Source organism: Palaemon carinicauda, chromosome 18 (assembly GCF_036898095.1).
Source record: "Palaemon carinicauda isolate YSFRI2023 chromosome 18, ASM3689809v2, whole genome shotgun sequence".
Taxonomy (NCBI): Eukaryota; Metazoa; Arthropoda; class Malacostraca; order Decapoda; family Palaemonidae; genus Palaemon; species Palaemon carinicauda.
Window position 1 is genome coordinate 64,353,334 of NC_090742.1, and position 10,998 is coordinate 64,364,331.

The 10,998-nt window shown below is 33.8% G+C and overlaps 1 protein-coding gene across 1 annotated transcript in view; it reads left to right on the top strand.

Moving 5' to 3' along the window:
• Positions 1-7,541: 7,541 nt before the first annotated feature.
• Positions 7,542-10,998, top strand: part of LOC137657864 (protein unc-13 homolog 4B-like) — a 47,916-nt gene continuing 44,459 nt past the window's right edge. The window contains exon 1 of the mRNA XM_068392467.1: positions 7,542-7,906. Within this exon, the coding sequence (XP_068248568.1) occupies positions 7,842-7,906 (65 nt within the window). The 5' untranslated portion in view covers positions 7,542-7,841. The remainder of the gene's footprint in view (positions 7,907-10,998) is intronic.

Here is a 10,998-nt window from a genome sequence, read left to right on the forward strand (position 1 = left end):
TATGTATGTTTAACGATAAGGACAAAATGAACGCTAGGAGAATGCATGGATACCTTTAAATTCTTTTTGTTTGAATGTCAACCTAGAGATAACGAAATAAACACAAAATGAAGACCAACTGTTATCAAAAAATTTCATTCTATTAGTTCATTGTTTCTCTTGTAGTTTATTTTTTCATTTCCTTTCCCAACTGTGCTTTTTTCTATTAATAATAATAAAAAAAAAAAATAATAATAATAATAATAATACCTAAGTGTTGATATGTTAATAGTACAGTATACAGCAAAACTGGCAATACTTGAATTCAGTGATTTTCGTTCAAAAGTCACAAACTGGCAACTCTCACATTCTTCACATTTCTAGCGAGACTATAGTCAATTCTTTTTTGCGAGGCAGATTTGCACCGACTCGCAGGGGTGCCCTTTTAGCTCGGAAACGTTTCCTGCTCGCTGATTGGTTGGACAAGGTATTTCTAGCCAATCAGAGAGCAGGAAACTTTTCCGAGTTAAATGGCTCCGCTGCGAGTCGGTACAAATACGCCTCATTAAAAGAAATTGACTATAGGTTCCCAGGTCAAAACATTTTGAAACTTCGCTCAATAAAAGATATAGTTTATTAACCATGAATTTAATTACGATAAGAAAATCATTACTTGATGAGTGATTTTTTGGCCCTCATAGTAATGTATTTAACGTAGGAATGTAACAGAGATGTAGTTGTGGGCGGAGTCTAACGAGACATCAACTGGCACAGTGGCAGTCCAGGCAGTGTCGCACAGTCGCGGTGACACACTCAAGCCTACCTTGACACTTGCACGCATTTTTGCCACGCACTGGCACGCATTGATGCGTGCCAGTGCGTGCCACTTTGTGGCACGCTCTGGTGTTTTTCCCGCACTGTTCACGACCAGTTCACTCCAGTTCGCGCATCGTTCACGACAAGTTCGCGCGACGTTCACGCCATGGCACAAATTGGCAAGCCTAGTTCACGAGAAGTTCATGACACGTTCACGCGAGTTCGCGCATCATTCCGCATCGTTCACGCATCGTTCACGCCAGTTCACGCCAGTTCACGAATTGGCCACTCCATATAAAAACGGGGCTTCTCCAACCCGAGGACATTCTTGGATTGGCTTCGGAAGAGACAACAATGCTTTCTGTCAGAGACACCATTGCATTGAGGAGAAGAAACGTATCTTTTTCGTTTGTATTTTTTGTTGCCCTTTATTTTTGTTTCAATAAGAAAGCATTTGATTTACATATAAATAGCAGACATAAAATATGTACAAGTATTAAGAAGGCATTTTATCTTAACATTAAAAGCAGCAAACATGAAAAGTTTTTAGGCTGTTGATTTTAAGGTAATAAAGAAAAAAGTGTGTTGAAATAAGAAATAATTTTATTTTTACATTAAAACACCAAACAGAAAAAATTTGTTTTGCTCTTCATTTTAAGGTAATAAAGAAGAATAAGTATGTTGATGAAATAAAACCATTTTATTTTTACATTCAAACAGCAAACTTAAAAATTTCTTGGGTTTATTTTTCAGTTCATTTTTATTTAAAACAAAATATTTGGCTCTTGATTGGTAATAGAAGAAAATAAGTGTGTTCATGTAATAAGACATCATTTTATTTTTACATTTAAACAGCAAATATAAACAATTATTAGGTTTATATTTTTCTTTCCTTTTCAATAATTTTTTCGTTTCCTTTTTGTGTCTTCATTATAAAGTTATAGAAATAGTTTGAAATAAGATATCATTTTTTTTCACATTAAAACAGCAAATACAAAAATTTATTAGGTTTATTTTTCTTTCCTTTTCATTAATTTTTTCGTTTCCTTTTTTTTCTCTTCATTATAAAGTTATAGAAATAGTTTGAAATAAGATATCATTTTTTTCACATTAAAACAGCAAATATAAAAATTTATTAGGTTTATTTTTCATTCTTTTTCATTATTTTTTTGTTTCCTTTTTTGTTTCTCTTCATTATAAAGTTATAGAAATAGTTTGAAATAAGATATCATTTTTTTTCAAATTAAAACAGCAAATATAAAAATTTATTAGGTTTATTTTTCTTTCCTTTTCATTAATTTTTTCGTTTCCTCTTTGTTTCTCTTCACTATAAAGTTATAGAAATAGTTTGAAATAAGATATCATTTTTTTTCACAATAAAACAGCAAATATAAAAATCTTTTAGGTTTATTTTTCTTTCCTTTTCATTAATTTTTTCGTTTCCTTTTTGTTTCTCTTCACTATAAAGTTATAGAAATAGTTTGAAATAAGATATCATTTTTTTTCACAATAAAACAGCAAATATAAAAATCTTTTAGGTTTATTTTTCTTTCCTTTTCATTAATTTTTTCGTTTCCTTTTTGTTTCTCTTCATTATAAAGTTCACGCCACTTCCCGCACTGTTCACTCCAGTTCACTCCAGTTCGCGCATCGTTCACGACTATTTCACGACATATTTCACGACTATTTTGTGCGTGCCAATGTATGCATGGCACGCACTGGCACGCCAGTTCCAGCACTGTTCACGACATTTTCACGACTCGTTCACGCAAGTTCGCGCATCAATGCGTGCCAGTGCGTGCCACGAATGCGTGCAAGTGTCAGGTACCCTTTAGTCTCACGAAGTACTTATACTTGTATAGTCATCTGTAACGCATAATTGGAGCTCAGCTACCCAACCACGACCGGAAACTATAATTTAAGTTGATCGGTATTTTACCAGATTTTCGTAAATAAATACATAATAAATCAACGAAACAACTGTGTTTATATGGCTAAAACAGTACAATGAAAGAGAAAGATTAAAAAGCCACCCTTGAAAAGGGGAGACTCAGCTGCACAATCGCACATGGAAACGAGGAGTTAACTAATCCTTATAACTAAGCATTCATTTTCATAATCATTTGCTGTTCACGATAGTATACAAGCTATCGTAAGCGAATGATTATCATCTTGGGAGTCTTTGCGTGAGGAAAATATTTGTAATAGATTGGTTGACATTATTCCCAGTAGGAGTAAGCAACCTTGACTCACATAGTAAATATCAATCACCCCTCTCTTATATATATATATATATATATATATATATATATATATATATATATATATATATATATATATATATGTATATATATATATATATATATATGTGTGTGTGTGTGTGTGTGTATATGTAAATATATATATATATATATATATATATATATATATATATATATATATATATATATATATATATATATATATATATATATATATGTATGTATGTATGTATATATATAAATATATAGATGAAAATCAACACAATATTGTGTCCAAATGGAAATAAATTTCTACCCCACACCGAAATCGAACCCAAGCCCCTTCAAATAAAAGGCTGGGTCGCTTCCAAGCATGTTACCAGAGGCTTAAAAGAAGTCGGAAAATAACTGCTAACTGAATTGCAGGATTTACCTGGCAAGACATCAGTCTCTTACCAGCGAATTTTCCTCGTCTTCCCGGCCCACTAGGTGACACAATTGATAGCTTTTAGTTGGAATTGCCCCTTAATGAGTCTCTCTCTCTCTCTCTCTCTCTCTCTCTCTCTCTCTCTCTCTCTCTCTCTCTCTCTCTCTCTCTCTTTGTTCCATGGTCGTCCACTGTTTTGGGCTAAAGTTCTCTTTCTTGAGGGTACACTCGGACACACTATTCTATCTTATTTCTCTTAAAGTTTTTATAGCTTATATAGGAAATGTTTATCTTAATGTTACTGTTCTTCAAATATTTTATTTTTCCTCGTTTCCTTTCCTCCCTGTTGAAGCCCCTGGGCTTGTATCATCCTGCTTTACCAACTAGGGTTGTAGCTTAGCAAGTAATGGTAATAATAATAAAAAGTACCACACTATAGTCATTCTAATAACAAATCGATGAAGCGATTTCTGTGATACGAATCTATAAAGCTTTTGACTATTTTATCAGACGCTAATTATTATTATTATTATTATTTGCTAAGCCACAACCCTAGTTGAGAAAGCAAGATGCTATAAGCCCAGGGGCCCCAACCGGGAAAATAGCCCAGTGAGAAAAGGAAGCAAGGAAAAATAAAATATTTGAAGAACAGTAGCAAAATTAAAATAGATATTTCCTATATAACAAAACAAGAGGCAGAGATAACAGATAGAATAGTGTGCCCTGTGTACCCTCAAGCAATTAAACTCTATTCTTACATAATATCATTCATAGCATTGTGTATCCTAGAATGATTTAAACTCTAATAGAGAATATATTGAACATCACGGACGACATTCTCTGCTAAAATAAGAGCCCCTTTTACCGTGTGCTCCATAATTCTCTCTGCAGACTTCAGGAAAGTATAAAGTTATTCTCTCTTTTAAAGCTTTACCTTCTCTCAGCTACATACACATTTCCGAACATATCTCTCCCGGTCCTTGAACGGGCCTTCATTCTTCCGGCTTATAATCCAATTTAACACAGTTTGTACGTGTCCATTATATGGGAAATGAATTCTAAAAATATATTTACCTGTAATTATAATGCTGTGAATATCAACTTGAATATTACAACACCGAGAGTAGTATCATTCTGCTATGCGTCGATAATAGTCCGTGGGCTGAGGGGGCTTACCTTGCAACCCCCCCCCCCCCTTAAAATTGACAAAAGTGCATTTAGGTTGTAGCATTTGATCCATATTTTCATTTTTTTTAATGATTCCATTAAAAAAATAGGGACTCACTACCACTCCTCGGCCACTTTATTTGATGATATCATCGAATTTTGCAGCTGCCAATTTTGGGGTTGGGTAAACCTAATTAGACATAACTCCGGACTGAATAGTCAGAGAAAGATAAATGGCATATCAAAATGTTTGCTTTGGGCCTCTCTAACAGATAAAATAGACAATTTGCAATTATGTTTAATAATTAGGTCACCAGAGGTCAAAAGGTCACCAAATTTGGGGTCAAGTGAAAATTTTAGGCACCTCCATAAATGTAACCCCAGGACCAGCCAGACCAATATCTGATGACTTTTTCTGCCGTATTTCATCTCTAGAGACCTCAAGAAATAGAATGATACCCATTAAGTGTACTTATTGGCCAAATCATGATAATGAGATGTTATGTAAAAAGTCAATTTTCAAATTTGTCGTTTTTTTTTTTTGCCTTAAAATCGTAAAAACTGATAAAGCTCATAACTCTTCTTATAGAGGGGCTACAGAAATTATTTTGGTGTGTTTTCCTAGGTTTTGGGGGTCAGAGAATCCAAAATAAGCATTCTCAACAATGTCAACTAATTACCTCATGCTGGAATTCAAGATGGCCGCCACTCTGGACGCCGTAATTTTGAATTGGCTATAACTCCTCCATGAATGCAGCAAGAGAGATAATATTCGTGTCCTCACCCAGGTTCTTGAGATCACAGCATCCACTAAAGGCAGTCTCAACAAGTCTGTCAGTAAATTTGGGGAAAGTCACCTAAATCAACAACAGAAATGCTTCAAATAAAGCATTTCTGTTGTTGATTTAGGTGACTTTCCCCAAATTTACTGACAGACTTGTTGAGACTGCCTTTATTGGATGCTGTGATCTCAAGAACCTGGGTGAGGACACGAATATTATTTCTCTTGCTGCATTCATGGAGGAGTTATAGCCAATTCAAAATTACGGCGTCCAGAGTGGCGGCCATCTTGAATTCCAGCATGAGGTAATTAGTTGACATTGTTGAGAATGCTTATTTTGGATTCTCTGACCCCCAAAACCTAGGAAAACACACCAAAATAATTTCTGTAGCCCCTCTATAAGAAGAGTTATGAGCTTTATCAGTTTTTACGATTTTGAGGCAAAAAAAAACGACAAATTTGAAAATTGACTTTTTCATAACTTCTCATTATCATGATTTGGCCAATAAGTACACTTAATGGGTATCATTCTATTTCTTGAGGTCTCTAGAGATGAAATAGGGCAGAAAAAGTCATCAGATATTGGTCTGGCTGGTCCTGGGGTTACATTTATTGAGGTGCCTAAAATTTTCACTTGACCCCAAATTTGGTGACCTTTTGACCTCTGGTGACCTAATTATTAAACATAATTGCAAAATGTCTATTTTATCTGTTAGAGAGGCCCAAAGCGAACATTTTGATATGCCATTTATCTTTCTCTGACCATTCAGTCCGGAGTTATGTCTAATTAGGTTTACCCAACCCCAAAATTGGCAGCTGCAAAATTCGATGATATCATCAAATAAAGTGGCCGAGGAGTGGTAGTGAGTCCCTATTTTTTCAATGGGAACATTAAAAAAATGAAAATATGGATCAAATGCTACAACCTAAATGCACTTTTGTCAATTTTAAGGGGGGGTGCAAGGTAAGCCCCCTCAGCCCACGGACTATAAAGGTAAGTATTTTTTTCGTGCGACTAGTAACACGACTAAACTTTCCAGGTGTCAAAAGAACAGTTCACGTGAAGTGAACTATCCCGTTATCACAGAACAAGAAAAAGAAACTATTGGACTCAACAGATACATTGACTGACTACAGACATTTGACGTTAAGCGAATATGCAGTAATAACTGATTAAAACTTTAAAACGAGTTATTGTCATTTTTTATATTTTATTTGGGTGTGTGTTTGCGGGGGTGGGGGTCGGGGGGGGGGGGGCGCCGGCTGATTTAAAGGAACATTAATAGCAAATTGGGAACTCCACCAAAAGTCACCTTGAGGCTGGTTACCTAATGAAGATGCCACGTGGTGAATTTTCTTTACTGCTTGTGGGGTCAGAAGTGTGTTAAGTGATTTTATCATCATCTATTAGTCATATGTTCTTAAAATAATAATAATATTAATATGATGCTGGTATTAATTCCAGCTTGGATTGTTCATAGGATTAAAGAACAACCAGAACAGGGTCTTAGCACGCTGAAATATATGTTTGATGTTACTATAAAATAGAATAATGATACGATGTGATTATGTCGTGTTCAAAGGTGAATATCAAATTGCTCCAAGTGTGCGCTTGTCTTCCTTCCTGGTGGTGGAATGAATTTACCATATAAAAAAAAACGAAATAACAATAATAAAAATTTCATTATGCCTACTGTGATCCAGACTGAGCCCTTATATTTCGTTCTTACTGTGCTGTCTTCTGAAATCACTTATACAACGAAGTAAGTCATTTAATAATCAAGCTGTCAAAGTTTTTTAAACACAGGGAGAGCCTAAAAATTAATTGAATTGGCGTGTTGAATAATTTTTTATTTATTTTTTTTTTTTATTTTAGACCTATGGATGTATGTATGTGCATGTATATTTGAATGCATTTATGTAACATGCCGTACACCCCACATTGCATTCTCTGAACGTTTTGCACGAACTAAGAACACGATGAAGGAATTATAGGTATTTCCCAAAGCAAATATATCCTAATCAGGCAAAGTGGCAACTTTCGGTAAGGTGCTCTCAGATTGGTCCCGTGAAACGGTGAGATCCTACACGACGGAATCCCACACATCTTGTTTTGGGTCCCGGAGCCTCTTAGTTAAAGTAAAACTCCTTCAGTAGAGCACGTCAGAGTTGACTAGTGGTACTTACCTAGTCTTACTCCCAGTGTTGACTGAAAAGGGCACTTGACTTTGCTAGTGGCGCATTCCTGGTATCACTCCTAGTGTTGACTGGAAAGAGTTCCTTAGTTAAATTTTACATTTATCTGGATGGTAGAATAACGTTCCTCTATTTGTTTTGTTTTTGTCTTACCGTGTTAGTGTGTGGAATTAAAAACCGAGTGAAGAGTCCAGCTGAATCCATTTTATTTATAACTGTAAAAAAAAAAAAAAAAATGTCTTCTACGATAGGCTTCATCTCAAATGCATTCTCTACAATGAAGCACCAACAAGATGGCAAGTACTCCAGATCAACATCTCTTATATTCCATAGTAATATGTTATCATCATCGTCATTTTCATTATCGTCCTGCTGTGATTTATGCAACAAAATCATTGACCCTAATTCGGACCCTCTGTCTAGTCTAGCCCTTTTCATGTCTGGTCGAGTTTATAGTTTCTTGGATAGTCGACTCTTGTGTATTATATAGGATTTTGGAAAAGAATTAATAATTTAATCTCAAAAAATGAGAGGAATTTTGATTAAGATGCTATAAAAGAATGCCGGTACTGATTCACTGGAGAGTTATTATGGTTTAGTGTTAATTTGAAATAGAACATCGTTGATTTTACTAATGTTGGATTACAATTACAAATACTTGTGTCAATTTCTGTCCATTGATTGGATATTTACTTTTTCGGTTTTACGAATTGTCAATTGTGTTAGAATTACTAAATGATATTCTAACTGCTATTTTTGTTTTCATGTTTTCTCCGTATAACCCCATTACAATATATATATATATATATATATATATATATATATATATATATATATATATATATATATATATATATATATATATATATATATATATATATATATCTGATTTTAATTTTGCACACAATAATGTGCTTACATAATTATATTGCACATTAACATACAGTATATTTGTATATATTTGTAAATATACATATAAATATAGTATTTAATACATCCATGTATATATATATATATATATATATATATATATATATATATATATATATATATATATATATATATATATATATCATCAAAATCATCATCAGCCGTTAGGCTACTACTCCACTGCAGAACACTGTTTATGGTCTTTCTGTATCAGTCCACCCCCGCAAACTTTCTTAGTTCGTCAATCCATCGTCTTCGCTTCCTTACCCTGCTTCTTTTACAGTCTCCAGGGACCCATTGCGTTATTCTTAATGGCCATCTATTGTCTGTCATTTTCTTTTCTATGTCCTACCCATGACTATTTCTTTTTCTTACATGTTGTTAGAATATCCTCTACTTTAATTTGTTCTCGTATCCAAATTTATTTTATTCTTTCTCTTAGTGTTATTCCCATCGTTATTTTTTCCATAGCTTTTTGAGTTGTAACTAGCTTATGTTCTAAGGCTTTAGTAAGACTCCAAGTTTCTGATGCATAAGTTAATACTGGTAGGATCATCTCATTAAATACTTTTCTTTTTAGAGAAAGTAGCATTTTATCTTCATAATCTCATTTTGTACACCAAATGCTCTCCATCCTATGCTTATCCTTCTTTCAATTTCGGTCTTGTGTCCTTGGGAAACACTGTTTTACTCACATTCATTTTCAGTCCTACTTTTTGCTTTCTCTATTCAAATCTTCTATCATCTTGTGTAATTCTTCCCATGGTTCACTAAACACAACTAGGCCTATGTCATTTGCAAATCAGAAGTTGGTGAGGTATTCCCCATTATATATATATATATATATATATATATATATATATATATATATATATATATATATATATATATATATATATATATATATATATATATATATATATATATATACAACTTATCAGTTCTTGATTTAGAAAAGGAAATGGGTGAATATTAAGTGGGGGGGATGACGAGTCAACCTACGTCACTATTCTCACAATTATGACGTCTAAGCAAGCGTAACGTCATCGCCACGAATATGCGTCACTGCCATCGATGTCAACAAAACCTTTGGTTGCCGACTACTACCGTTATGTGCTCGTTGTGGATGGCTCGTTATGAAAGACGGTTAAACAAGATAATCATGCACACAGTTGACATTGTTCAGCTTGGAGCAGTATGGTAATAGAAGACTAGATTATTGAATCATGTTATCATTTTGTGTTTTCTTTTATTTGTCGTTATTGCAAGTCTATCTTATTACATACTGGAGGTCTTTCAATATGAGTAGATGCAATGATTACTCAATAACGACCCTGAGGAACGTTTTCTGTCCAACACGCTACCTTCTGCCAGACGTACGAGATTTTGAAACATAAGTGAAAGAAGCGTTTGCAGTTCCATAAATATTATCTTTGAAAGTTTTTAGATATTAAAAATAGAGGGAATTAGTAAATTTCTGTTCTTTTTGTGTTTTGATTGCTGTTATGCTTCTTTCAATATTTTATGGATCGCCTTCTTTAATTAATACATACATATGCCTATGTTCCAAAGAAAGACCCCGTCAGCTTATGGGAGATATCAGAAAATGATAGATTATCTTCTGTTTTTGAGTATTTAAAAAAGTAAAAGGAATTTGGAAATTTATCCTATTTTGTGTTTTGATTATCATGTTTCTTATAACATTTTACGGATATCCCTCGTCATAACTTAACCCTTTTACCCCAATGGACGTACCGGTACGTCCTTGCAAAAAAATGCTATAAAAATAATTTTTTTTCATATTTTTGATAATTTTTTGAAAATATTCAGGCATTTTCCAAGAGAATGAGACCAACCTGACCTCTCTATGACAAAAATTAAGGCTGTTAGAGCAATTTGAAAAAAAAAAATATACTGCAAAATGTGCTGGGAAAAAAATAACTCCCTAGGCCCAGGGTTAAGGGTTGGAAATTTCCAAATAGCCTGGGGGTTAAAGGGTTAATCAAATCTTTGTTCCAAAGGAAGGCCGCGTCAACTTATGAGAGATAACGGAAAATGATAGAAGATTATCTTCTAATGGGATTTTGAGATTAAACGTCTGCGTAATAGTATTCTTGCCATTAAAATTTTCACGGTAATGTGAGCAATATGAAAAGAAAATCCCAATGACTATTATTCCATATTCAATAAAGTGACGATGAAATATTAGCCAGGAACCTAGGTAAAGTAAAGATAGATTTGTCATTTTTTATAATTATATCAAAAGTAAAGTATCGCCATTTTATATTACGTGGAGGGCAACAGAAAGACCACAAGACCTTGAAGGTCCCGTTATGTGCAAATGTTTTCCACTTTTATATTCATTATTATTATTATTATTATCATTATTACTACTACTACTACTACTACTACTACTTGCTAAGCTACAACCCTAGTTGGAAAAGCAGGATGCTATAAGCCCA